The 27,960-nt window shown below is 47.1% G+C and overlaps 1 protein-coding gene across 1 annotated transcript; it reads left to right on the forward strand.

The window, feature by feature from the left end:
• The first annotated feature begins 56 nt into the window (after positions 1-56).
• NIPAL3 (NIPA like domain containing 3) lies at positions 57-26,541 on the forward strand. Its single transcript, XM_090268797.1, has 11 exons — positions 57-288; positions 5,741-5,809; positions 7,075-7,246; positions 9,743-9,802; positions 10,543-10,688; positions 13,778-13,874; positions 16,142-16,277; positions 18,355-18,443; positions 20,202-20,265; positions 22,001-22,095; positions 26,292-26,541. Exons 1-11 carry the CDS (start codon positions 196-198, stop codon positions 26,489-26,491), a joined length of 1,221 nt encoding a protein of 406 aa, XP_090124923.1. The 5' UTR covers positions 57-195; the 3' UTR covers positions 26,492-26,541.
• The last annotated feature ends 1,419 nt before the right edge of the window (positions 26,542-27,960 follow it).

Raw genomic sequence — 27,960 nt, forward strand, 5'->3', positions numbered from 1 at the left:
TTGGCACTTCCCTGAGTGAAGATGAGGAAAGGGCTGTAAATCAGCCAGAAGAGCCTTGAAGCACAGTTTCGGCGTGAGAGAGATGGCTGCTGGAAGGAGGTGAACATCGCGAGGGAAGATGGCTTTCCGCTCCGGTCTGGCTTAGTGCAGCCCCAGCTTCCGGGCCAGGCCTGCGGGATGCACCATTAGACCACCATGGACGGAGCCCACAGCGCGGACCTGCACCTGCAGCCGCTCCCACCCACGAGCAGCACCGACCCCGCCAGCCAGGGCTCCTTCTCCTACAAGGCAAGAGCTTTCTTTTGGTTTTGGAATTTTGTATTTCTCAAACGAGAAACTAACAAATATAGCACAGCTTCAGCTAACGGAGTTGTCCAGGGCATACATGCCTGTGGCTGGCAGGCCCAGGCAGGTGCTCTGTACAGACAGGAGAAGGTGTAAGCAAAAGAAAAGAAACGCTTGTTCAAATACAAAAAATAGGGGGGTAGAGAAATATTTTTAAAGGAATGCAGCCAGACTTAGAAGATGTAATATTATTTAAATTACCCATCCCATTACTCATAAACAGGCTAAGTTTACACTTCAGTGTTATTTGCTTCCTATCTATTTCCGGTATTACAAATTCGATCAGAGTGTACAGGTAGTTTAGACCTTGGTTTTTTCAGTTAACCTTGTTTGCGGATTAGTTCCCCATGTCATTGAGTACTGACTGAAAGCATGCTGTTGGAATGATTGTCTGGTAATCTATTGGGCTTCTATATCAAAACTTGCTGGACAGATCCTCTCTTGTTGGTTGTTCAGATGGTGTCTAACCTGGGGTGGCTGTAAACAGTGCTGCAGTGAACATCCCAGAGTGTATGTCTCTTGGCAATGCTATGAATGGCTAGGTCTTTGAGAAGCAGTCTGTTCCTAGTCAGCGAGGCCCAAAATGCCAGAGCATCAAGAATACAGAGAAAAAGAAAATATTGTTAATACAAATTAGTCCTGTAATGAATGGATGCCAAATAGACAGATACAGAATCAAAGAAAACGCAACACTCTCCCTGATGAGATTTCTAATGTTTCCATTTTAATCACAAATTAATTCAGTTACTTATTATAGAAATGCCTTCATGCCAGAGCAGAGACAAGTAATCCATGGTGACTCTACCAGAAAGCTTGAGAATTGAGGTGGGAGACAAGCATATGAACAAAGGGGTATGAGCTATCAAAAATACCAGGTGGGGTGAAAGGAAGAAGACCTGGGTTCAAGTCCCTGCTCTGCTCCTTTTTAACTAAGTGTTTGGGCATGATGGCTTAACCTGTCAGGACCTCTGTTACGGGTAGAATGGTGGTAGTAGTACCTCTCTCCACCCCTCATCCCTCCAGGGCTGTGTGGATCAATGAAAAAGCACCCAGCCCAAGTGCTAGGCATGAAAGAGGTACTTGACTTGGAAATACCTCATGGTTATCAAGAAGAACATTAAGGTGCAGAGAGCAGAGGAAGGTATAGTTAGTCAATTTTGCCTGGGGGTGCCCTGACTGGTGTGGCTTCGTGGGCTGGGCCTCGTCCTGTAAACCAAAAGGTTGCCGGTTTGGTTCCCTGTCCGGGCACATGCCTGGGTTGCAGACCAGTTTCTCGGCTGGGGAGGTGGGAGAGGCAACTGATCGATGTTTCTCTCCCTTTCTCCCTCCCTCACCTTCTCTCAAAAAAATAATAAATAAACTCTTTAAAAATTTTTTTTGCCTGGGAGTAAGGGAAAAGGTTTTTAAGGGAAGCTGTCTTCTTCCTTTGATTTTGTTAAGGCAATTTTGGTTGCAAGGAAGAGAAACCCCTTTCAGAAACGCTAAGGCGAAGGGGAAATTATTATAAGGCCTCAGGATAGCTCATGAAACCCACAGGCAAGAAGGGCTGTGGGGCTTGGAAGGTGCTAGAACTCTTACATTCACCTTCAAAAGAGGGAAGATCTGAGTGGTGTCTACATTGGTCCAATCAGTGGTGGCCAGAGGGGTGGGGTCACCCAGCAAACATGATTTCTGGGACTCCATCACTGTGGGAAGGTCTCAGAGGAAAATGGTCATGTGGGCCGGGCAGGTTGCCCTCAAATCATCTCTTTGGGGGGGGGGGGGGCAGGAAAACATGAAGAGGCCCCAAGTCCAACTTGATCATTGGGATAAAGTTAGGAGCAAGCAGTTTGCCTTGAGTTGCAGCCCTGCCCTCTGCTCTGCCCAATAGGGAATGTTTTCTGGGTGCTGGGGGAGGGTGGTCTGTGAATGAGACCACCAGGCTGAGCCGCCCAGGAGGCAGCATAGCAGCCAGTCGTTGACATTGGAGGCCTCGGCCCAGAAGAGTCAAGCCTCAATTTCTTCTATTCAGCACATAGGCATTTCAGCTGCCCTGGCTGGGGAGGAGGGGCTGTGTCCATTGTTGAGTTATCGCTTCTCTGAAGGAGCTTACAGTCTACGAGGGAGGTAGGGGGAGCTATTTCCACAAGTACCTGCCCTTGGGGACAGAATTTGGTGCAAAAATAGAGATATAGCAGGGTGTTATGAGCATGCCCTTTAGAATCCGAGATACCTGGCTTCAAACTCTGTCACTTTCTAGCATCATAACTTGGGGAAAGCCATAGAACTCCTCTGCAGGTCAGTGTTAAATCCATCCTATAGGGCGGTTATGAAGATGACCTGAATTTACAGAGGAAACTGAAGCTACCTGCACCATCCCATGTCTGCCTTTGGAAATCCTACCCATCCTTCCAACTCCAGCTCAGGTATCACCTGTTCCATGAAGCCTTTGTCAGTCTTCCTGGCAGGAACTTATCGGTCCCTCATCCACACTTCCATAGCCAATTCACAATTACTATAGTAATTAATCGTCATCGCAATAATAATAGCAACTAAGATTTGTTGAGTGTTTACTATGTGACAAGGACTGTGCTGATTTTCACGAAACCCCCTAAGGTAGGTACTATTATAATAATCCTATTTTACAGATGAGGAAACTGGTACACGGAGAGGTTCGTTAACTTGCCCAAGGCCACACAGTCAGGGGATGTAGTAAAGCTGGGATTCTAATAGGGTCTGTGCACTGCCAAGGCCCTTGGTTTTATCCACCACTCCCTGCTGGGCTGGGAAGCCCCTTCTCTCCCTGACTCTGGTTATTAACGGTTGAAATGGCAATGCCTTACCTGCTGGAGAAGGTAAGCGTCAGGAGCTGGCCTGAAACCAGGTTATAGGTGTAGCAGAGCCTGGTCAGCCAGACGGCCGTATCTCTTGTGTTCGAATGTGAGTAACGCTCACAGCCAGCCAGAATGCTTCTGCTTAACTGTTAGCAGTTTAAGCCCAAGGGATTGTGGGAGGTCAGGGTGAATAACAAGTGATGACTGGTCTTGTCACCATGGGATTTAGATAAAAGCTGTTGTTGGCAGATGTAAAGCAGACCTTGGAGCGGGAGATTTGAGCTGAGCTTTCACTTGGATACCGATACCCAAGCAAAGTTTCCCGCCTCTGCGACTTTTGGCTGCTTTTCTGGGAACTGTTTATTTCCTTTCGGAGTTGTAGCTGGTAAAAGATCAATTCCTGGATCCGAGAATATCAGAGCCAGAAGGGTCCTTAGAACTGTTGCTAATAGTAATAACAATAAAAATAAAAATTGTAGAAATAATAGTAATGGCTAGAATTGTTTTCGTGTTTATTATGTGTCATGTAAGGTTTCAACATGTGCTTTATTTCATATAACATGACAATCCTATGAGAGTCTATAGTCAGCTCCATTTTTCAGGGGGGAAGCTGAGGCTCCGAGAGTTAAGGTAATTCCCCTGAAGCCACACAGCAGCCAGTGGCCCCAGCGGGACCCCAGCCTGGGTCTGCTGGTATTTGAAGTTCAGAGTTCACACAGGTAGCTGAAGCAAAGAGGAAATTGGCTTTGGGTTCGCCGCCCCCACCCCGATATTTGGTCTGTTGAAGCCACGGCTGGGAGCGGCTGAGTCTGAAATCCAGCTGCCTGCCCATAGGTTTGCCTGCACCCCACTTCCCTCACCAGAAACACTCCCCATTCAAGGACTGTGCCATGGGTACAGCGACCGAGAGTCCTGGTCTGTGCTTCGTGTCCACGTGCCCCCTGTCCTTCTCAGAATACCCCGATTTGGACTAGAGGTCTCCTAAACATGAGGTTCCTGATAGTTGGGGGGCCTCACTACTTCCTCACCTGTAATACATTGGGGGCCAAAGTGTTGGGAGACCTGGGTTCAGGTCTGGTTTTGCCACTTGCTCACTCTGTGACTTTGGCTGAGTCTTGGACCTCCTTCAGTAACTGAGATCCCCAACCCCACCCCCGGTATTTGCCTTCAGAATGAGGACAGCCCTCCTCCCTGCCACCCCGCCCTTCCATCTCAATTGAAATTCGACTAGACTAGGCGTTCCCTCAGAAGATCCCTCTCCCTCTGGTATCGTGGGTGAAGGAGCTCAAGAACCAAAGGTACCACAGGTGAAGCTGGTGACTGGAGGCTGCCACGAGGCCTGCCCGTCAGCGGGAACACTGTCACTTCCGTCTGCATCTTTATTAAGGGACAGAGTCACTGATTCCAGGGTCCGATCCTTCTGTCTCCTTCTGACCACTTCACGCTTTAGATAACTTCCATGGAAGCACCGGGAGTGTTCCGCAGCAAAGGGGTAGACAGGAAAGTTCCCCCTGGTGTCCCAGGGAGGGAGCTGGCCCGGCCCCGCCCTCCACTGCCCTCCACTGCCCTCCTGGCCGGCAGACCTGGACACCCCCACTGCCCAGTTTTCAAGCTCTGGCGCTTGGAGGCGGAACTTCGTGTCTGGAGTCCTGCTGGTTGTTGCCTCCACTCTGAATTGCCCTTTGCCAGACGCTGGAGGGCGGCTAATAGGGGTGTGTTCAAACTGTAACCCCAGGGCCCAAGGCACCCTCTCTGCTTGACTTGAAATGCTCCTAAAATGGCACCAATCACCACTTCACAAAGGTCTGGGGCATAATTAGCGTTGATGAAGCCCTTTGAACGGCTTGGATGACAGGGGTTAGTTATATTATGCAGTTACTAACCGTGTCTGTAGCCAGTTATTATTCGTGGAGATTAATATGCTTATAGACAGGGCTTTTTAAAGAAACCTCAGCGGCCTGTGTCATTAGTGGAAAGGTGGCACTTACAAGACGGGGTTATTTTTTTCCTAATTTATTTTGAAGACGCAGTCTGGAGGGGTAGTTACCTCCAGGGGAGTGGAAGTCAGACCTCCAGCTTCAAATCCTTCCATCCTGACCTTGGGCAAGTTCTTTTACTTCTTTGGGCCTTACTTTTGTTTATCTACAAAGTCCTTTGAACGTCTGGGCTAAGGGTAGGTCTCCTAGCAGTGCCCACTTCGGAGGGTTGTTTGTGGCCTGGAGGAGGAGCTGCGGAGAAAGGGCTTAGCCCGTGCCCTACGTGTGCCTTGTGCCGTCAACATCAGCCTTTATTATCATAATGACCTTTGAACCATGTTTTTGCTGCTTAGATTGGTTTGTCCTTGTGAGGTTTACAGTTTCCATTTCGAGTGTCACCCCCTCCCTGAAATAGTACTGGCTTGTCTGCTGGCCACACGGCAGCTCGTTTCCCTCCATCTCTTCACCTCCACCCCAGGAGAGGGTCTGCCTGCGGCTCTGTGGTGGCTGTTTTCCTGCCACAGCAAACAGCCGGGTCTCAAATGTGTCCCGGGGCTCCTTAGCTTAGGCCCAGCTCACGTCTGCTTCTGTGAACTCTCCTTACAGGAAAACTTGATCGGCGCCCTCTTGGCGATTTTCGGGCACCTTGTGGTCAGCATTGCACTTAACCTCCAGGTGAGTTTCGGTCACCAGCGCTGTCTGGGGCAGAGATACAGGCAGTAAGCCGGGGTGCCTGGTGCAGACCCAGCTGCCTCTGCTCTGAGGGACGCTGCCCACTCCATCCCTGGGCTGGGCCTGGGGCAGTAGCCTGTGGGTCTTTCCAGAATCTCTTGATTCTTTGCTGCAACTTCCTCCACCCATCGCCCCTCCACTCTAATGACAGTGCTCAGCAGTACTTAAAAACCTCTGGCCTGCAAGTGTAACTGGGAAGTGTGGTGTAGCTACTGGGTTGTGGTGGTGATGGTGGTTAATGCCCCTGGGGGCAGCCTGCAACCAGTGGGGGATGGGAGTCCGTGGATTAATGCTCCAGGCTTCCAGCCTCAGTGGGGTGGTTCTGAGGTAAGTTCACAGGGTCCTCAGAGGGTCCCCAGCGGGACTGAGCCCCACTTGCTTAAGGCACTGACTCCTGGAATCACTTCCCAGATCAACTACCTGCTCCTAAGACCTTGTTTCGGGAATGGCTTCTAGGAAACCCAGACTAAGTCTTGACTCCTGTGGACAGAATGATCCCACAGCAGGGTGGCCAACTCCCCTTCCTTGGTGGTGAACCCTCTCCCTCCCTGGAGCAAGGATGTAAACATGTGTACACCTCGACTCCCATGTACACGTATGTGTGGGCATGTTTCTGTGGCCACATGGTCTCCTAGCTGCTTGTCTGGTTCATGCTCTTCTTTGCACAGACCAGCAGCTCTGCTTCCGTATCTGCTTCTGTGCGGCCCCCATCATGATCCCCCCCAAAAGGCAGCCATTGGCCGTCTAAGTCAACACGACTTCCTAGCTTTCTTTAGTCACTGCCTCAGTTCCAAGTTCACATTTCCAGAATAAAGGATGTTGGCCATACTCGGGCCAAGCCTCCGCCCAGGGAAGGGCAGGGTCCGCTGATACCCACATCCTGTCCAGCAGAGCTGCCAACACTCCTGCAGAAGACAGTGTAGCTCAGCAGGCACCCCGAACATGGGGACTCCTGCGCGTTGCACTTAGAGGGAGAAGGTCAACCTGAGGCCAGGCTGAAGTGGGGGTCCTGACACCATGGCTGCCACCCCAGACTGCTCGTGGCTGTGATGTGTGTTAGAAAGGCACACCTTCTCTGAGGATGAGACTCGTGTTATTTTTTCAAACCTTCCCAGGGGATTTTTAAGGTGTCCCAGACAGTTCGAAAACTACTGTCTCAGAATAACAGTTTAATGCTTAGATGGCTCTTGCTTTACTTACCGTCCTAGAAGTACTGCCACATCCGGCTGGCAGGTTCCAAGGACCCCCGGGCCTATTTCAAGACCAAGACGTGGTGGCTGGGCCTGTTCCTGATGCTGCTGGGTGAGCTGGGCGTGTTTGCCTCCTATGCCTTCGCTCCGCTCTCGCTGATTGTGCCCCTCAGCGCAGTCTCCGTGATAGGTAAGCTCAGGGTCCCCCGCTCCTCCCCTGGGACTTATTCCCTGTGCGACCACAATGTCACCACCGGGATCAAAGACACTCGTTAAACATGCCAGCTTTTGCTTTGATAATGACAGCTAGCACTTAGAAAGGGCTTCATACACACCGGGCCTAGCTCCAAGCACTTTATGGATATTAATTCTTTTACTCCTCCTGGCAGCCTTTTGAGGGAGGTACTATTATTAGCCCCATGTTATAGATGAGGAAACTGAGGCACAGAATGGTGAGGTTAGTGTCCCAAATCACATAGCTGTTCAGGAGCAGGGCTGGGAGGTGAACTGGGCTGTCTGGCTCCAGATCTGTTTAAGATGCAGAAAGTTTATCAGAATTACTTTTTATTTCTACTACAGGAGGAAGCTAAACCTTAACGCATTCATCCTGACACCATCAAGATAATCTAAGCTTTTATAGAGTTCAGATATCTTATGCCTCTAAGAAATTCAGCTTATTATTGTCTGATCTTTTTACATCAACTGATATCACTTTAAAAACATCATTAACCTTCTCATCTGCCATTTTCCTATGACTTCTATAATCACCGAACCACTGTCTCAGACATTGGAAACAACTAAAAGACAAAGGAGCTTTAAAATTCATCGGGTCACAAATAAAATAGAATTAGAAGATCATTCTTTTCTTCTTAAATAAAAGATGTTAGTAGACTACTGATCAATAGCTTATTGCGCATGGGAGTAAGGGCCATGAACTTGCTTTGAAATGTTTCCTTCCCTCTTGCTGGCAAGTAGTACACTGCCTAGAAGCTCCTCCCTGCTCTTAAAGGAGAAAGTCATATTTTGAATTTCATTCTGCCTAAAAGTAAGAGGGCCTCTTCTGCCCCAGGGATGGCATGCTTCTCCTGTGCCCAAGGCAGACATCATTAACCGATCATGGCATTCCTTCCTAGCAAACCTGATGGGCCCTCAGGTTCTCAGAGCTTCAGGCAGTCACTGCCAATTACCAGGAGCTGGCTTTCCCTGGTCCTATGATAAGATCCTCTTACTTGACCAGGGTTGGTGAACTGGACGCCCACAAAATGAACGAGATCCTCAAACACGTTCTTTCCCACACAGTATTTTTTTTAAATGTAGTTTGAGTGCCTTTACTTGAGGCAAGTAGCTGACCGCAGCCCCTGTAGTTACTTAGATTTATCCTCTGCCTGTTGCTGATCGCGCCAGAGGGCTCTCAGAACTTTATTTACGATGAAGAATAAGTGGCTGAGTGACCAGATGCATTAAATACTAGTCTTTGAATTTTAGTAAAAATCAAATAATCAAAGTCTTGAAAACAAGGGGTTGAATTATAGTGATGGGACTTCTGGTATCAGCCACTGAAAATTAAGAGGTTCTTACAGCTTCTCAAGTCACCTAGTGAGAAATAATATTAAAAATAATAACCACCATTTATTGGTATTTATTACTCATCAGTCATTGTTCCAATTACTTTAGTAATAATAATAATAATAGCCCAGTTATTGAGCATTTACTGTGTGACAAGTGATTTACATATATTAGTTCATTGACTTGCCCCTGTCAGTCAGAGAAGAGGTATTTACAGTGGTGTGCTGATAAGCCAGCTCAGAGAATGGGTGAGAGAAGAAGAGGAAGAGGTGGAGTGGGCGAGGGAAGGAAGGAAGAAAGGGAGAGAGGGAGGGTCAGAAAAGTGGGCGAGGAGAACAGGAAGACCTGATTTGTAGTGTTTCTGATTTATATGTTGTAAGCACCCCCCCAACCCCCCACTGTGGCTGTTTTCAAGCTACCAATGATTTCCTGAATATTTAATGATCTGCGGCTGATGCAAGCTGAATCCAGCACACCATTGCATAGACTTGGAAACCGAGACCAGGGGAACTGACTTTCCCCAGGACACACAGCCAGAAGAGGCCGAACTGAGATAGTAATCCAGGTCTGTTCTCAGTGAGTGCCAGCCTCGGCATGCAGGACAGTTTGCAAATGTGGAAAGTCAGGGAGAAACGAGGTCCAGAGTAACAATGTCAGAAGAAGACATGGCAGTCCGAGGAGCAAGAGCCCTGGCATCTAACAGTCCTGGGCTCAAGTCCAGCCTTCGCCTACCAGCTGCATGATCCTTAGTGGATCCTTCATCTCTCTTAGCCTCAGTGTCCCCATTTTTCAAATGGGAATAATACTGGCGCCCAGCTCAAAGGGTGGACATACCAGAAATAACTTTAGTAAATTGCCTGTCGCCCAGCAAGTACTCAACAAACACCCAGTTCTCCTGGTCTTGTGAGAAATCCTCAGGAAGGCGCAGAGGAACCTCCCTTTCCAAGATGGAATCACGGGGGAACAGAAGGGCCTGAGCTCTTGGCAGCACGAGTGAGAGGATGGGAAGGGCCAAGCTGCAACACAGATGAGACAACCCAGTGGGCGTGGGCGAGGGGACTCCTTTCGGCTGATAGCAGCTTCAATTCTCTTTTCCCTGTGTGTGTGTTTTTTTTTATAGCTAGCGCCATCATAGGAATCATATTCATCAAAGAAAAATGGAAACCTAAAGACTTTCTGAGTAAGTTCATTGATCAGAGCCCCCGTTCTTAATTTTGTGCTTGTGCTTTTTCTCATTAAGAAACCAGCTCACCCCAATTTAGAGATCTTCTGTTTCCTGCTCCCCGGTGTGGTTCTGAATTCCACTCTCATCAGGAGAGCTGGGTTTTTTAATCAGTGATTCCTAAACCATTCAATCAACTTTTTTTTTTTTTTTTTTTTTTTTTTACTTTGTGGTTGCCTCTCACTCGCGCCCCCAACTGGGGACCTGACGTGCAACCTAGTCATGTGCCCTGACTGGGAATCGAACCAGCGACACTTGGCTCACAGGCTGACGCTCAATCCACTGAGTCACAGCAGCCAGGGCTCATTCAATCAATATTTATTGAGCATCTACTGTTGGGATTTTAGAAAGACAAATAAAAGGCACCCCCTTTTCCTAACTGCATTATAAAGTAATGGGAAATAAACATGAAAGTCAAACCCAGGAGATCGGGAGTCATGCTTTATTACTAATAAAAGCTAAATGAGAGCATGCAGCTTAGGCGTGCAGCTTAATGAACTCTGCCCCCATATGCCCCAATTCCCAGCTGGACCTTGGGCCAATCCCCCAAGAAAACATTTGGGTTTACAGAATGGGACATTTACCCAGAATTACTTCCTCACACAGTCTGGGGCAGCGAGTACTTCTGGGGCAACACAGCTGACCTGTCATAGTTTGTACCTGCAGTGAGCCCTGTGACAGCCTCCCCTTCCCTGCAGGGCGCTATGTCTTGTCCTTTGTCGGCTGTGGTTTGGCCATTGTGGGCACCTACTTGCTGGTGACATTTGCACCCAACAGTCATGAGAAGATGACGGGCGAGAACATCACCAGGCACCTCGTGAGCTGGCCTTTTCTCTTGTACATGGTAAGAGGAGCCTCCGGTCTTCCTGCCTGGGATGTTGGGAGGTGGCATTGAGTCCTGGAAACCAGAAACCTGAATACCCAGCAATAGGGGATTCATGGGAATCATGATGTATTTCCTAGCTCTGAAGACCATGCTTGTGGAGGGTACATAGTTCACGGGAAATGCTTTCCCTCTTAGGTCCAGAGTAGTGTCTACAACTGCATATATATAGTGTGATAACTTTATTATTTTTTTTAATTTATTTTATTCTATTTTATTTTGTTTTTAGAGAGAGGGGAAGGGAGGGAGAAAAAGAGGGAGGGAAACATCAATGTGAGAGAGAAATATCAATCAGTTGCCTCTTGTTCACACCCCAACTGGAGGCTGAACCCACAACTTAGACATGTGCCCTGACCAGGAATTGAACTGATGTCCTTTGGCTTTGTGGGACAGCACCCAACCAACTGAGCCACACTGGTCAGGGCCAATGGTAACTTTGTTTTTTAGGGATATTTGTAGAATGCACGTGTAACGTATCTATAAAAGACTAGATGGGAAAACAAATTCCATCAGTCGTTGTCTGTAGGAGATAGAATTATGACTGAGTTTATTATTTTGTCTTTATCTATCATCCACAACTTCTACAGGGAGCATTTAAAACTTTTATGGTAAGAAGAAAAATTAAAATTTTAAACAATTTAAAATGTTATTTATTTATTCTTGCCCAGTATCACACAGCTGAGAGACACGGGAGACATGAAAACGCTCTCCCCTAAAACCCCTCCGCAACCTCAATCCTCTTTCTGCCCCAGGTCCACAAATAAACCAATCAAGGAAAACATCTAAGGTGTGTGCTAAAGCTACTGGTACACGAGTTTTCCTGTCCCGTGCCTGGCACTGTGCTAAACACGTTTTTATGTATCATCTCAGATTCTCTCAACAACCCTATAACGTAAGTGTCTTTCTCTCCATTTTCTGGATGAGAAAACCAGAGCTCAGGGAGGTTAGCTCACTGGTTCCGAGTCCCACGCGAGCAGAGCTGGACTTGAAGCCGGTCCTGCCCAGTCCTTCCCTGTGGCCCCCTGGTGAAGGTGTTTGCTGTGCCCAGTCTCACGTGAGCAGCCTGGGGCTGCTCTGGAGGCCTCAGAACATCCCTTTTCCGCAGAGTGCCCACAAGGCAGAAGACAGATGTCCCTGAGATGGGGGCTGTGGCATCTCCCTACCACCAGCCAGCCCCAGCGTTTACCTGGTGGGCGTGGAGGGAGGTCTGTAGGACAGAGCCAGAGACCCACCTCTTCAGGAAAAGGCTTACCCTAAACACAGGCTTGAATCCATTACGTGCTGCATGACTTTGGCCAAGTCACTTAGCTGGAAGCCATGTCACTGGCTCTGGGCTGGTTGCTGGGAGAGACACGAGATGGTGTGGAACGCACCCAGCACTTGGCAGATGCTCAGTGACCAATCCAGTTGGTCTCCTTTCGTTGTGACCTAGATAGTGCTGCCAGCGAGAGAGATTTGGCCAACTCAAATTCAATAAATACTTCTGAGTGTCTTTTATGTGCCAGACCCCATGGATTTAAAAGAAATAAATGAGACATGCTCACAGAACTCATGGTCGGGAGGCACCAGCTTATACGCAGCCATCTCACGAGAGAATGCCAAGTGCTGTTCCAGCTTGCATTTAGGCGCCGTGAAGAATGGCCAAGAAACTGGGCTCCCCTGAGTGCATGCACGCGGTTGGGAAAGTCAAACTACCTGATGGACTATTCTGCAGCCATTAAAGATAATTATGACAACGTCAGGAAACATGAAGATTGTTTATGGCAACTAAAATCAGCCCCGTACAAAATTGTGCGTGGGCTATGATGACAAATAGATAAAGTATGTATTTACTGCAAAAAAGACAGGAAGAAACAGGAAAATGAAAACAGCTGTGTTTTGTGGTCTCTCATTATGAGGAATTTTCTAAAATCTTCAAAGTGTCCATTAATGTTCCTGCATCGGTTTTGATAATAAATAAATTTTGGTAGGAGGTTGGAGTAGGCAAATGGAGCTGAATCATTGTCGAATTTTTTTGCTTTAGTGTTGCTGGGTGCTGGGGATGACTTGCTTTTTGGGGAAGTATTGTCCAATGTCTGAGCCTTTAAGGAGTAGAAAGGACAAGTTGTTGATCCAAGATGAGGGGAACTTCTCAAACTTTAGATTTGCCATTGTATAATAATAAGAGTCTACTGACTGAGAGCCTTGTAAATGCCAGGCACACGGCTACCTGTCCTCAGGCAGTGTAGCTTAGCGGTAAAGCACATGGGCCCTGGAGATAGACTGTCTCGGTTCAAATCCTGGCTCTGCCATTTACTAGCTTGGGATTGTGATAGTACCTACTTCATAGAATTATTGTGCTGATTTAATTACTTGAGTAGAGATAAAATGCTTAGAATAGTACCTGGCTTATTTATGTGTTCATTAAGTGTAAACTTTCATTATGACCCCATAAGGTAAAAATTATTATCCCTATTTCATAGAGGAAGTAACTGAATTTAGAAAAGTTAAGTGACTTGCTCAAGGTCACACAACTAGTTTAGAAGCAGATCCAAGTTCAAACCTGGCCTCTCTGCCGCTAGTGCCCTCTTCTTTCTACCCTACAAAACCAGACATATTGGGGGCTTGGTTAGGGGACAAGGGGTATGTATACTTGTATACTTTACCAAAGAGCTCTTCTCAGTGAACAAGTGTCTCCCTCTTTGACCCCCAGTTTTAGTGGGGCTTCTCATGAAGCAATGAAGTGGGGAGAGACCATCTCAGCCTAATGAATCTTGTCCATCCAAGAGAGGGTAGATATGAGGCCAGCCCCTCACCCTCAAAGCTCAGCCATGAAGTAGACTCCTTCTCAGTACTGTCCAGGGGTTCAAGAGATTCACTCAGTGTTCCCCCCCTTTTCCACAGGATTCTACCGGTAGTTCAGGGAGTGCTGGGCATTCCAGTGCCCTTTCAGCTCTGAGGGTCTGTGACTAATGATAGCAGCAGCATACCTTCCAGCCAGCCCGCCAGGGTCTCCTGGTCTTGCCTGTCTCTGTGGCCCCCACTGACCCCCCTCTTCCTGCTCTCTGTAGCTTGTGGAGATCATTCTGTTCTGCTTGCTGCTGTACTTCTACAAGGAGAAGAACGCCAACAACATCGTCGTGATTCTTCTCCTGGTGGCATTACTCGGTAAGTGGGGGCCTGGGTGACTGAGTTTTGCTGCTGCTGCATAGCACCAGAAGGTCCCTGGAGGCAGTTCCCGTAGCTCCATCACATTGCTGGCTGTGTTCAGTGTTCTTGTTCAAATACTAAGTCTCCTAAGTGCCAGGAATGTGCTGGAAACTGGCATCTTCCATGCACAGGACAGGCAAACCCCGGGTGCCTCCATTCTAAAGGGAGGAAACGGCAGTAAACAAGGAGACAAATACATAATAAAACATTTGGGTGGGAATGACTGCAGTGAAGACAGAGGCAGAGGAAGGGTGAAGAGGTTATTTCAGAGAAGTCGGAGGTGGGCCAGGTTTCAACATCTGAGTCTTTAAGGGTCCACATAAAACCAGTCAGAGCTTAGGGAGTAATTCTGGACTCAAAGGCAAGAATTGATTTTGCTCTCTTCCCTTTCCTTTTAGAGGGATGGATGCAATGGGGGAAATGGTTCCTAATCAGATTGGGACAAGGCTCTAACCCCGCCTCGTATTTGCTTACTAAATGGAGCTTTGACAAATACCTGTTCTTCCAGGGGAAGGAGAAGGAATGAGTGAGACCCTACTGCTGCCTCCCTGTCCCTCTCCCTGTTGAAGCCACACTTCACATTTCCTCTAACAATGGGCCTGAGAGAGCACCCAGCTCCCGGGCGGAGAGGGACTTCAATGAGATGACCGATACGTGTTGTTCCTCCTCTGCCCTTCCCATAGGGGACGCCCGCACCAGCAACAGGCCGTCAGTCACACAGGGAGGTGTCACCGTAAAACAGGGTTGATTATTTTGATTTTTCTAAAAAGGTCTTTATTGAGATAAAGTCACATACCATGAAGTTCACCTGTTCCAAGTATACAGTTCAGTGGATTTTAGTGTATTCACAGTTACACAACTGTCATTATTAAATTTCAGAACCTGTTTTTCTCACCCGAAAAAGAAACCTAGTGCCCATTAGCAATCACTCCCCATTTCCCACCCCTCCCAGCCCCCAGCAACCACTGCTCTACCTTCTGCCTCTACGGATTTGCCTTTCTGGTTGCATCATATGAATGGAATCATGCCCTGCATGGCTTTTTGTGACTGGCTTTCACTGAGCATCATGTTTGGGGACATTTGTCCATCTTGTTGCATGTGTCAGTGGTCCGTCCCTTGGTGATTCTGTTCTAAAAGCGGATTGGAAGATCACGGTCCCAGAACGTTTTCTCCTGCTGAGCAGGAGGGCCAGAAGGTTCTGAGGCATGCTGGGCACTCTCCTTCTGTCCCCTGCTCACTAACAAGGGCAGCCGGATGAAGGTGCTTATCTTAATTGGCTGCTGCTGTTTGAAAACGAGCCCTGGGAGCCCAGGAGCCCAGAAGCCGCTGTGTGGGATGCGCTGTTGGCAGGAGAAGGCAAAATGAGCCGGAGCTGAGGCAAGCGGGCAAGCGGAGCATTTCAGCCAGAACGAGGAGCTCCATTTGTGCCGTGGTCAGGGGTGGTTTCTTTTAAGTCTTGCTTTAGCAGGGAGACCTGACAGCTTAGAATTAGGAGCCATTTCTGCGCCAGCAGCGGTCTTCATGATGAAGTGAGCAAGGTGACCCACCAGAAGTGTGGGAAGAACATATTAGAAATTAATTTTATCTCCACCTTTTAAATAGTATTTCCTGAACATGCTTCAGTATGTACATACACATAAGCAATGTTGCATGACTGTAATTTTAGAATACATAAACATATATATTAAAAAAGCATGTGCATATGCTTTAGGAGTAGGGTTCTAAAACATTTGGAGACCTCTGTCCAAAGAAATGTTTTTTAAAAATACAGTTGCGTGAGATTTTTTTTTAAAGAGCTCTTTGCACATTGCATGTTTTTCCTGCGATTGCCATGAGAATAATACTCAAAAAGTTCATTTCTCCGTTCAAACACTACTTGGTCCTCCCACTGTGTTCCAGGCACCTACACGTGTGGAGGTGATATGAACCCACTCTGGAGTTCGGAGACCTGAGCTCATTGCTTTTTCTTGGTAGAGTTTAGAAGCGACGTTTGGAAATACCTGTCAGGGCTTTGCCTCCCTCGCTTCTTTTGACAGAGTGGCACGAATAGTGGGAAGTCCAGGAGACCCAGGACGGCAGCGTCGTCTCACCATGGGAACCACTGAGTTGGCTGTGCCAGGGTTCCCTCCATTCTTTTCACCAAACCCTTTGGGGTGGTAAACTGACTTTCAGAGGTGACTCCCTCTATTTCCCGGGGTCCCCACATGCCTGTTCACCCTCTGCAGGCTCGATGACGGTGGTGACGGTGAAGGCTGTGGCCGGGATGCTTGTCTTGTCCATCCAGGGGAACCTGCAGCTCGACTACCCCATCTTCTACGTGATGTTCGTGTGCATGGTGGCAACTGCTGTCTATCAAGCCGCGTGAGTTGCAAGTTGTTTCCCTGCTGGGCCTCGGCACGCAGGGCTCTTTCACTGTCCGGGACTCGTTATGTTGTTTTTGAAGCCATGGGAAAGGCAGAATATTCAGGTGCAGCTGACCGCCAGGGTTTGGCACCGCTGCTGAGAGAATGGGGCTGCTCATTTGCTGAGCTGTCACGTGTAGGGCTCTGTCGCTTGAAAGATGAAGCCTGGAGAGGAGGTGTTCGACCCTCTGCCTCCGAATGTGAGAAATGACCAGAAGCCACCTCGCTTCCTGCCTGCTCCAAGGCAGGCATCCGTTTCTCACACTTGAGCTGCTCTAGCCCCACGAGGCACCTGTTGGTCGGCCAGGTGAAAAACAAAAGGTTGTCACTTCTTGTCCTCAAGAAATCTCCCCCAAGTCTTCCCAAATGGAAAAGCAAGGTGATTGCTTCTCTCTCTAAGCACAAGAGTTCAGTCAGAAGCAGCTGTACTGAGGGAAGGCCTCGGCCTTGTTCACATTTGAGACCTGGTGCCCAGCAGTGGACCTGGAAGGGAATGGGACAACCCTGTGTGGGGACAGGAGGGTGGACTGCGCAGGCGTCAGTGTGACGCATGAGGCTGATTGACCTGGGCAGGCCTGGGTGCTCACTGTCCACCATGTGGCCTCGAGGGATCGTAGGAGTGACTGAGGCCCCAGGGTATGCCAGCTTTGCTCTCCCTGAGTCCACATGAACTTGAATTCATTTCCTCCCCACAACACCCCATCATGTGAGTGACACAATCCTCACTTTGCATATGAGGAGCTATGCAGCAAAGTGAGATTAGAAGGCCAGGAAGTGGTGTAGCCGAGATTTGACACCCTACTCCTGCCCACAGGCCCTTACCTGTCTGCTCTACCACCTCCCTCAGCTTCTCTAAGATGCAGATTCTGTCTGCAAATGCAAATAACAGTCCCTACCTTAGGGAATCGCATGAAGCTATCACTACAGCCGCAGAATCACATCCGGGAAATACCAGCTTCCTTTATGACCGTCATTACCATTACTATGTCAATTTTGACTGTTCTTGGTCCTACTGCAGCAATTCTAGTCATCACCCCTGAGCCCCTGCCAAGTGCGAGGCTGTGCCCAGCACTCCAGGGGATAAAGGATGAATCAGATGCCCCGCCCACCTCCTGAGAGCTTCTCCTTCACCCAGTCAGTACAGTTCACTGAAAGCCTATTGTGTGCCAGGCCCGTGATCGCCTTCCACACACACAGACTGTCCCCATGGCTCTCCCAGCCTTGCAGGGGGGCAGCCCAGTAGACACGATTACAGTTGAGTGGGAAGGATGTTACAGTGTAAGCAACTATAATAACTAAAATACTACACAGAGAAAGGACAAAGACTATACTCTGAAACAATGGCGGTGTTTATCCTAGATGGAGAGATTAGGAATAATTTCAGTTTTCCCTCTCTTCTTCTTTTATACAGTGATAGGCAAAAGTAGCTTTACAGTTGTTCATATGCAAAAGACATGCAAATTATGATTATAATAATAATAAGAGTAAACTGTGTTTCGCAGACTCAAAACTGTAAACCTGCTTCTTCCTATCCCTGTATATTACAGTGGTCATATTATTTTTGAATTAAGAAGAAAATGTGACTTAAAAAATTGTTATTAAGACAGAATGTGAGACACAGCCCAGGACCAGAGGGGAAAAAAAAAAAAAGACAGAATGTGATAAGTGCAATGAGCTTCTTGGAGAGTTTAAGCAATCAGAAACAGCTCCTTTTAGTGGAGGGGGACTCAGAGGACACAATGGTGAAGGAAAGGGCATTTCTGGTTACGAGAACCATGTGGTCCAAGTGTGAGGCCAGGAAGGCTCAGCCTGCTTGGTGGATGGGGATGGGCCACGGGTTATGAATCTGGGGAAGAATAGGAGAAAAGCATGGAACTCAGACCTAGAGATATATAAGGATAGCACCTTTATGAACCCAAAGAATGTTCCTTCGTGCATCATCTTCATATTTCAAACCAGGGCTACCGCCATCAGCTTTCAGCTCGGCCTTCCCAACATCCCCACAGCCCACTGACCAGAGTGCTTTTGTACGGCAGGTTTTTAAGCCAAGCCTCACAGATATACGACTCCTCTTTGATTGCCAGTGTGGGCTACATTCTATCGACAACCATCGCCATCACAGCAGGTAAGGGTGGCCAATTGCTAGATTTCTGTCTTCTGCCTTAGCAGCAGGGACAGTACCCCAGTGTGGAGGGAGGAGGCACTGCCTTGGTCAGAAGGCCAATTCCACTGACTCATTCTGCCCATGGAGAAAGTGCAGCATTTAGAGCCAGAGAGACCTGAGTTTGCATCCTAGTACAGACACAGAACTGTGTGGCTCTGGGAAAATCACTTAGCTTCTCTGTGCCTAAGCTCTACATTCATAAAATAGAAGTAATAACACCTCCTAAAATTGAAATATGTACAACCCAAATGTCCCCTACTTTGTAATACTGATGCAAGGTTTCTTTAACAATTGTTGCTGTCATCTGCTAGCTCCGTAGCCTTTGTTGGACAAGTGACCACAAATTTCTTCCATATAAATTTTAGAGATCATGGGTATATGAAGCATCTGCAACATAATAGGAACTCAATCAGTGGTTATTATTATATTGCCCTTTTCTCTTACTCCACCCTTATTTTTCTGAAATTGTCTTTCTGAGGTGGCTTTAGAAGCTACAAGCATGTCAGAGTTTGTTTGTTTTTAAGTGGCGTGGCGACTAAAAGCTTCAGAGGAAAAAAGACTAGTAAGAGCCAATGTGTCTGCCTTTGAGGAAGGCCTGGCCGTGAAGCCATATGCTTTGCACTGCACATTAGACAAATGGTGCCCTAATCCCACTCACAGAGGTGGGAACAGGCAGAGCACACGCCTGCCAGGGCCTGTGCTATGAGCGGTGCCAGGGGTCGAGTAAGGCATTGACCCAGAACAGCCCAGAAGCTAACCTAATGTGAAGATAAGTCATGGTCAAGAACTTCAGTCCAGGCGCAGCTGAAAGGAAGAGCGGACATCACAGTTGAGTCGGAAGTTGGGCAGGGAATCAGGAGCTCAGAAGTACGGCCCGAGTCCAGGCAGACGCTCGCTGCAGGCCCATGTTGCTCCCAGGCTTGACATCTGAAAGCTCTGACGGCTTAAACACGAAGCCTTGTGTTTATCTGTCTAAAGAAAGACGGGGAGAAGGAGTCTGTAAAAACTGGTAAATACAGTCTGTAGTTAAGTTCACAGTACTATTGTTTCATTGGGCGAAACTGGGGGAAGGGAACTTGGGAACCCTGTACACTTTGTTTTTGTTTTTTTGGTGGCTTTCTTTTTTTTTTAAGAGTATGTTTATTAAAGTTGGGGACAGTGAAAGGAAGGACTTAGGATAGAAGAAGACGCAGGAGAGACCTAGGTGGGGCTGCTTTGGCTCTCTAGAATGTTATAGGAAAGAAATGAGCCAAGGCTGGGCTGCTGTTAACTCACTGCAAAGTCAGAGAAGTGGGCCTTGGGAACAGGTTTGGGGGTTAGTCAGGGACAAGCTGCTGCTGCCTGTTGCTCCCCTGGTTGCAAGTCTCTTGGGGACCCTTAGAGTTTAGGAGAGAAAAGTAAAGATGCACACCTGAGAGGGAAGAAAGTTGTGGACAAGCTCCCGAGAGAGCCCGCCATTTTTGTGAGTCTTAATATTATCTCAAAATAACAAGTGAAAAAAAGATGGAGATAAGAGGGGCCTAGAAGTGGGAGAAAGAAGGCAATCTGCTCCCTTAAATGGCTTTTATTCCATCCCTCTTAATATTTTAGCAGGTGCAGTTACAATATTTTTTGATGGTTTTGGTTTCCTGCAGGGAAGAAAGCTTAGCCAAATCCCAGAGAGACTGGCAAGTAGGTGATTTGAAAACAGCTCACCGTGTTTTCCGTTATTGGCTGCAGGTGCAGTATTCTACCTGGACTTCATCGGGGAGGATGTGCTGCACATCTGCATGTTTGCGCTAGGGTGAGTTCGGTCCTCCTCTCTGGCCCCAGGGCCTTGTGCGTAGCATCCCAGGCAGGTTGCCTCTCTCCCTGTTGCTGCTTCAGCCTCTCAGGCTGTACTTGAGAGCCAGTGGAGCAGCTGGGATTAGAGCTCTGACCCCAGAGGTGAGCTCCCCCATGGGCTTTATTTCCTTCCCCTTTTGGTCTTTAATCTCCTTGTCATTTCTACATATCACATTTTAATACATGAAGGGCCTCGCTATCTGGCCTCAGATCAGAGAAATGCACATTGAAGCTACATGAGATGCCACCATTTTGCAAAAACTAATAGGATCGATATATTGGCAAGAGGATGAGGAGACCATGAGAAGTTCTTTAATGTGAAAGAGGACAATTTGGCCATATCAATAAAAATTTTAAGTAAACATATTTTTGATGTAGCATTTTACCTTTAATCATTTATCTTGGGAAAATAATTTAAATGGGACACAAAAACACATGTAGGAGGCTACTTATTAATTTTTAAATTAATTATATAAGCAAATAACTGGAAGCAACTTAAATGCCTCTAACCAACAGAAACAAGTTAAATTATAGTGTATTTGTATAATAAGGTACCGTGGTACCATTTTGAAAAATTGAGGCCAGTCTGTAGGCATGACATAGAACCATGTCTAGGATACATTAGGTGGAAGACATTACTCTTTCTTCTTATGCCTAGTCTATTCTAAGATCCCACAATTCTACCTCTAGATATAATCCCCAAAGAAATGAGCACCTATATTGACAGAATGACTTATACATGAATATTTATAGTAGCTCTATTCATAATGTGCCCAATTTGGATACAACCCAAATGTCTACCAACAGGAGAGTAAAAAAAAAATTGTAGTATATTCACACTGAATGCACCACAACAATTAAAAATAATCAGCTAATACACCCAATGAAGTAGATGAATCTTAAAAACGTTTGTTAGGTGAAAGAAACTAGCCGTAAAAGAGTCAGACAGTCTGGGATATAGCTTGAGAGAAGCTCAGAAACAGGTACATTGGGTTGTGGTGAAAGAAGTCACGATGGGGTTTCCTCTGGGGAAGGGTCGCATGAATTGGGACGAGGCCCAAGGACACTCCCTGGAGTGGAGGGGGTGGCGGTGTCTTCTCTGTTGAGCTGGTGGTGATCACACAGGTGTGCACACAGATAAAATTCATGAAACGCCATAATCAGGGTTTGTGCATTTTACTGCACGAAAATTATACCTCAGTTTTTAGAAAGTGTGCTTGTCTAATCTAAACTCCAGGGAAATGAAAAAAATTTTAAAAGACTGGAAGAATCTACACCTGCCTGGGGGAATGAAATTGGAGGAGTACAGGGACTTCCCAGTTTTTACTTTCTCTACTCCTGTATTGATTAAATTTAGGCTATAAAGAACTTTTTAAATTAAAACAAACATTTTTAAAGGCAAGATTCTGAGGTGCAGTATAAGTGGAAGTGAAGAAGTGCTAGAGTTTTGCCTGGGAGAGTCTAATTTATTCTGATTAAGGCTTGTGCAGAGTGCAGGGCGTGTGGGGATATTATTATTCATCTCACATCTGCTCCCCGCAGATCTCAGGCCCAGCAGCCTCTCCAGGCAGTGAACACCCCCTCTCAGCTGCAACCTTCTTTCTTCCTTTTTTCCATTACCTGGGTTTGGAAGTATCCCTCCCAATCTCATTCTGGCCTTATTTCTCTTCCTCCCTTATCTCTCTGTGCCTCAGGTGCCTCATTGCATTCTTCGGCGTCTTCTTAATCACACGGAACAGGAAGAAGGCCATTCCGTTTGAGCCCTATATTTCCATGGATGCCATGCCAGGTAACGTTAAAGTCCCATGTCTCCAGCTGGCCGGCTCATCCACAGAGGATGACTGCCACTTCCTGTTTAGAAAGAGACAGCCGGCTGCTGGGTTTGGTGCAGGGAAGGTGTGCTGTGCCGTTACGGTGTGACTGTCTCTCTGTCTTATTTTTTTTTCAATCTCACTGTGTGAAAAAGGAGGCAATGGCTGAGGAGCCTCAGCTGGTTTTGAGCACATCTTGCCAGTTCCCATGTCTATTCTGGGATCTTTTAAAGACAATCCTCATTCACACTGGATATAATTAATTATGATCTGCAGCATCAGGCTTCATGGCTGCAAAAGGAAAAACCCATTTATCTCATTGGAATGGAATGAGCAGAGAGAGGGGAAGGGACGTAGGGTGAATGAAATTTAAAAACTGTAAGCTCCCTCCTTAGACCACAAAGGGGTGGATTGTTCTGGAAAGCCTAATTTCCCAGGGACCTCAGGGTTCGCGCTGAGAAGCACATGATCAAATGCCCTTAAGGCCTAACAGTGACATGAATGTGTAATCAGCAAAGCACTGCCCAAAAAAGGGGTGGTGGGGGCAGTGGCAAACTGGAGAGCATCTGTCCAGCCTAATGGGATCCAGTTTAGAAAAGTTAGGACACTGGGCCAGCCCCATCTCGGTGTGCTGACCTAAATTCTTTTGAGTTGCCAATGACCACTGGCTCTCACTCTTTAACTTACACTTTTTATTTTCGATATATTTGAGAGAACTCTCTCCTACGCTTCATTAAGACAGTCTGATGAACTAAATATAATCCCAGTGATGGCATGGAGGGCTGCTTCATACAGAACTCTGTGACGCAGGTGTGTTCTCAGGGTTGACCAAGGTGTCCCTGCCTCAGATGACCAGAGGGTTTATGTGTCTACTTTTTACATCATTTCTCATCTCTTGTTATTAAGCCATTGTCTGTCATTCTTGCTATTACCAGCCTGCAGTTCCTACTGCTATGAGTGTAGCAACTTTGTGTCGCGCTCTTCATTTGACCCAACTTGTTCATATTGTGTTTAAAATTAAAATAAATAAGCTCTAAGATGGGGCCTTAAGGTTTCTCCTAGGAGTTAAAATGCATGAGCTTTAGTGCATGGACTTTTTAAACATCTAACCTGGCTGCTCAGATGCCTTTTTTGCTTACTTCCTTGTTCTCGGCTGTGTTCCGGATAGATGAGGGCGCTGGATAGCTGAATTCCAGATAGGTGAGGTGTCAACTCTGTGTGTGTGCAAGTTTGTGTATGTGTATGTGTTTGTGTGTTGATAAACTGTGTATGTGTATATATCTATGTAAGTATTTGTATATGCGTATATAGAGATGTATTTTCTGGTAGAAAATAGAAGATAGCCTAAGGTAATCCTAAAGACCAACGTTCTGTGGTCTGTTTGTGGATGTGGCCCTTGCTTCCTCTTTGTACCTTGTGACCAGTGGGGCGTAGGTGTTGGAGAAAGGAGACCCTGCCCTATGCTGTGGCATTGGTCAGACGCTTCTGAGTAGATGTGTTCCATACTATGCAGAGCATGGGCTTCCGAGTTTAGAGGATCTGGATTCAAATCCCAGCTCTACCTGCTACCCACTCTGCAACCTTGGACCTGGGCCTCCCAGGGCCTCTGACCCTCACTTGTAAATTGGGACTCCTTTCAGGATGGTGGGATAACATGTTAAAGGCCCTTTGCACAGCGTCTGGGACATGGTAGATGCCTGGTTAAATTTGGTTTCACTTCCCTTTTGCTTTAAAAAAAACAACAAACTGAAAATTTCAAACATTTGTTTGACCTGATGCCAGGTAGAACTTGAAAAATAAAACTACTTAAACAGAGTGGCTGTCCTAGCTCTTTGGTTTCCCTGGTCAGCATCAGGACCTTGCTTTTGGTCTGCCTAGATTGGGATCTTCACAACGGACCAGTACCTACTGTTCGAGAGGCATCCAAATCCCAAAAACTCACTACATGTCGTAATTTGGAGAGGCTTGGATTAATGCTAGCGCCTGAAAGACTTCTAAAGAATGAGGAAGAGAAAAGCAGTCCCTCATAGGTAGGAGCTGGGCCTTGGTGTTCCCTGGCTGAGCATAGACAGTTTCACAGAACAGCCACATCAGACAAGGCCACTCTGTGACCAGGATGGATCAAGACATAAACAGGACCACCTCAGAATCATGTCTGAACACAGACAACACATGATCATTGTCCAAACCACAAAAAGGACCAACCACCCCTTCACCTGAGTGACTGCTGCTCTTTACCAATCACAGCATTAGCCTCAATCTGGTCTTCTCTCCTTCTAGATAAGGATGTTTAAGAGCCTCAATTATAGACTCATCCCTATTTCCTAACTGCGTTTAATCTGAAGCAAAGCACTGCTTCCTTGGACCCTCCCCCAAATCACCTAACACCTTTTCTAATACCTTCTTCCCGAAGCAGCCCACAGTTCGCCATGGTGTCCATCTCCCTCACTGCAGTGAGGCAGTGATCCAGATTTGTTAGACTACAGGCGTGTTCCTGGTGGTTTTCAGCTGGAGAGCACTGGCAAAAATCCAAAAGCTAAACTATACCCAGTGAGGCAAGTCTCTTCCCGGAGGAGTAGGCACCCCCTCCTCTTCCCCCAGATTCAAACCACAACCTCTTAAACTGTATCCTTCACATGACCAGCAGCTAAGGCTCGTGCAATGGGGGAACAAAGGGTCTTGCACAAACTGGGTCTTCCCAGCCCATTTTCTGAGTGAGTAAGAGCACAGGCCTTGGTGCCAGACCCCAGCTCTGTCTCTCATTTGCTGCGTGACCTTGAGCGAGTTACTTCACCTCTCTGAATTGTTTTCTTGTCCAGCAAATGAGGATAGTAGCATATCTCTGTCAGGATTTTGGGGGATTAAGTGCAGGTGTATAGGGTGGCCCACACAGCATTCCAGTTAAGATTGTGGGCTTCTGCCCTGGCTGGTGTTATTCAGTGGATTGAGTGCCAGCCTGTGAACTAAAAAGCCACTGGTTTGATTCCTGGTCAGGGCACATGCCTGGGTTGCGGGACAGGTGCCCAGCTGGGGACATGTGAGAGGGAGCTGTTCCACGTTTCTCTCCCTCTCTTTCTCCCTCCCTTCCCGTCTCTCTATAAATAAATAAATAAATAAGAGTGTGGGCTTCAGAGTTTAAACCACCCGAGTGTGAATCTAATAGCTTTGTGACCTCCAGCTGCCTCATTTCCCTTATTGGTAGTTGTAAGGATAGAATGAAATAAAACTTTATGACTGTGTCTGCCACCAACTAAACATTCAGTGCACGTTAGCTATTATCATCATTGCTGTTGTTGTTATTATTACTATTTAAAGCATTTATCCCAGTGCCTAAGGCATATTAAGCAGTCAGATGCTAGCTGTTTTTATCATCATCCCACTTTCATAGAAAACACTGCATTCAATTTCTTATGACCTAGCCCGGGGGCAAGAAAATTTGAAGGGTCTTAATTCCCTACAAAGTAAAAGCTGGCCTCAGAAAATATCAGGTCCCCGCCTGACTAGGGAGGTTGTAAAGTAATGTTAAAGGAATTAATGACTAATATTTGCCCTCAAATATAAGTAGAAATATAATGAGAAATATAATGACTTCTATTTGCCCTCAGATATAAGTAGAAATCCAACATCAATGTGCCCAGAAGTAATAAGCAAAATGACACCTTACCCTATATGTGGATTGGGGCTGTTAACGTTAAGGCCAGACTCTCCCTCTGAGCGTCATGATGCATCTGTCACCATGATGTGTCCATGGCACAAGAGTTACCCGCTTCTGTCAACAATATAATGAAGTTTTCTGGATCCTGATTTAATTATTCAGCAGAAAAGTGATGGCATCTACCACGTTCAAAGCACAGTGCTGGTTCCACTCCCCCTGTGGCCCAAACAGACACTATCCCACCTCCTTCTAGATCAACTGATGGTTCCTCTTGACAGGGGTTGGTCTGTGTGCATATTTCCTGACGATGCATCCCTTCTTGCTTAGCAACCATAATATTTCTAGTGTTTATTTATAGGTGTTTTTTTTTTTTTTTCAATGTAAAGCATTCAGGAAATTGACAATGCGCATGATGAGCTCTCGAGCGCTATAATTAGTCTATGGTGGGCTAGAGAAAGGTGCAGCCTCCTTTGGCTCCCCCACCACATAATGATTTGGGGAAAATGACTTTCATTTCAGGTATGCAGAACATGCATGACAAGGGGATGGCAGTCCAGCCTGACCTCAAAGCTTCTTTTTCCTATGGGGCCCTGGAAAACAATGACAGCATTTCTGAAATCTATGCTCCTGCCACACTGCCCGTCATGCAAGAAGAACACAGCTCCAGAAGCGCCCCTGGGGTTCCCTACCGAGTCCTGGAACACACCAAGAAGGAATGAGCCCACTTTGAAGGAGACTCCCCTCCCCTCCACTTACAACTGCTCAAGCCATGCTGACTGTGGTTCAGCTCTTAATTCTAAAACTTGCCTTTCAAGTCGTAATGTTTAAAGCCAAGAACTGTATGGATGGGGATCTTGAGAAGGCTTTGTCTCTGGCAAAGGATATGTTTTCTTGGTCTTGGAAATTTCAAATGTTGGGGGTGAGGGGAGAGGATGAAAGCAGGATTCCAGGTGGGTGGTTCAGAATTCAGCCTCTGCCTGGTTAGCCAAGCCGGACTTGGAAAGCCTTCATCATTCTTGAGGTTGGTAACTGCACTTCCTCATTCAAGGACCAATGGTTGCCACATTCTTCAGAGCTAAAACCAGGCAGAAATTCTGCTCTTCCACTCCAAGTCCACTGCAAGACTGGAGACCTTTAAGTCTATTCTTTCCCCACCTCACATGCAGGCCTGATCTCGACCCCTCTCACTTGTGATTCCGTATTTGAGACAACATTTGTGTCGCCTTCACACGGCCTAGTAGGCCAGCCGTGCGTGGAACATTCTGTCATTCTTCCGTGGGAAATGCACTTCTGCCTTCCTTTTGTCTGTGCCCTCCCAGTGAAAATGTGCTTGATGTGTTTATAGTGGATCTACTCTGGAAACTAATTTGGTTTTGGTTCTGTGAACTGTTTGATTACTTTCCCTCCCCCCGCCCCTCACAAAGGAACTGGGAAGTTAAGAAGGGGGAGGATAGGACAGGGACACAGTGATGACACCTCAGCCTGTAAGGGGGGAAGAATCCCCTTTTCATCTAGCAAAAGGTGATTGCCTCACTTAAAAAGAATACACAGGAAATCTGGCTGTTTTACCTGTATTTGCCTGCACCCCAGCGCCCTCTGGGAAGATTGGGGGTGCTCATTTCAGAGGCAGCGTCGCTCACCTCCCTCCATCCTCTTCGTTAAAGGTCAACAAACCAAGCTAGAGTTATTGGTTAATTTTCTTGGAGTCAGGAGAGACTCTCTGGGTCCTCATCCCCATGCATATGTGTCTGGGAGACACGAGCAACCGCAGGAATGAGCCACAGCCTTCCTCCTGGCTGTGTACCTTCCTCCCCTAGACTGACTGTACGTTTCCGAGAATGGCAGGTAAAGGTCTGCAAAACTTAATGAGCCTAAGAATCCCCTAGGGAGTGGATTAAAAATGCAGATTCCCACACCCCAACCACAGATACTCTGCTTAAGTGGGACTGGGCTAGGGCCCAGGAGTCTGCATTCTTCAGTGACAGCAGAGGTGATTCTGATGCAGGTAACCCACGGATCACATGCCTTGAAAGCCTAATTATTGAGATGGTCTGCTCTAAAACCTCCAGGAGCCGACACACTCCTCCTGGAGTTACCATTCCTTGTTTCCTCCCTGGGGTTTATTTGGCAAGTCACATAGGATCAGAGGCATTTCTCCATTCATTGATTACTACTTAGAGGTACACTT

The sequence above is a fragment of the Furipterus horrens genome, unplaced genomic scaffold (assembly GCF_987537825.1).
Source record: "Furipterus horrens unplaced genomic scaffold, mFurHor1.1.pri manual_scaffold_3, whole genome shotgun sequence".
Classification (NCBI taxonomy): domain Eukaryota; kingdom Metazoa; phylum Chordata; class Mammalia; order Chiroptera; family Furipteridae; genus Furipterus; species Furipterus horrens.

Excerpts from the sequence above, each read along its gene's own strand:
- NIPAL3 (XM_090268797.1), top strand. The coding sequence starts at position 196 with ATGGACGGAGCCCACAGCGCGGACCTGCACCTGCAGCCGCTCCCACCC. Across the intron at positions 7,247-9,742 it reads CAGCGCAGTCTCCGTGATAG|CTAGCGCCATCATAGGAATC; the intron begins GTAAGCTCAGGG and ends TTTTTTTTATAG. Across the intron at positions 9,803-10,542 it reads GAAACCTAAAGACTTTCTGA|GGCGCTATGTCTTGTCCTTT; the intron begins GTAAGTTCATTG and ends CCTTCCCTGCAG.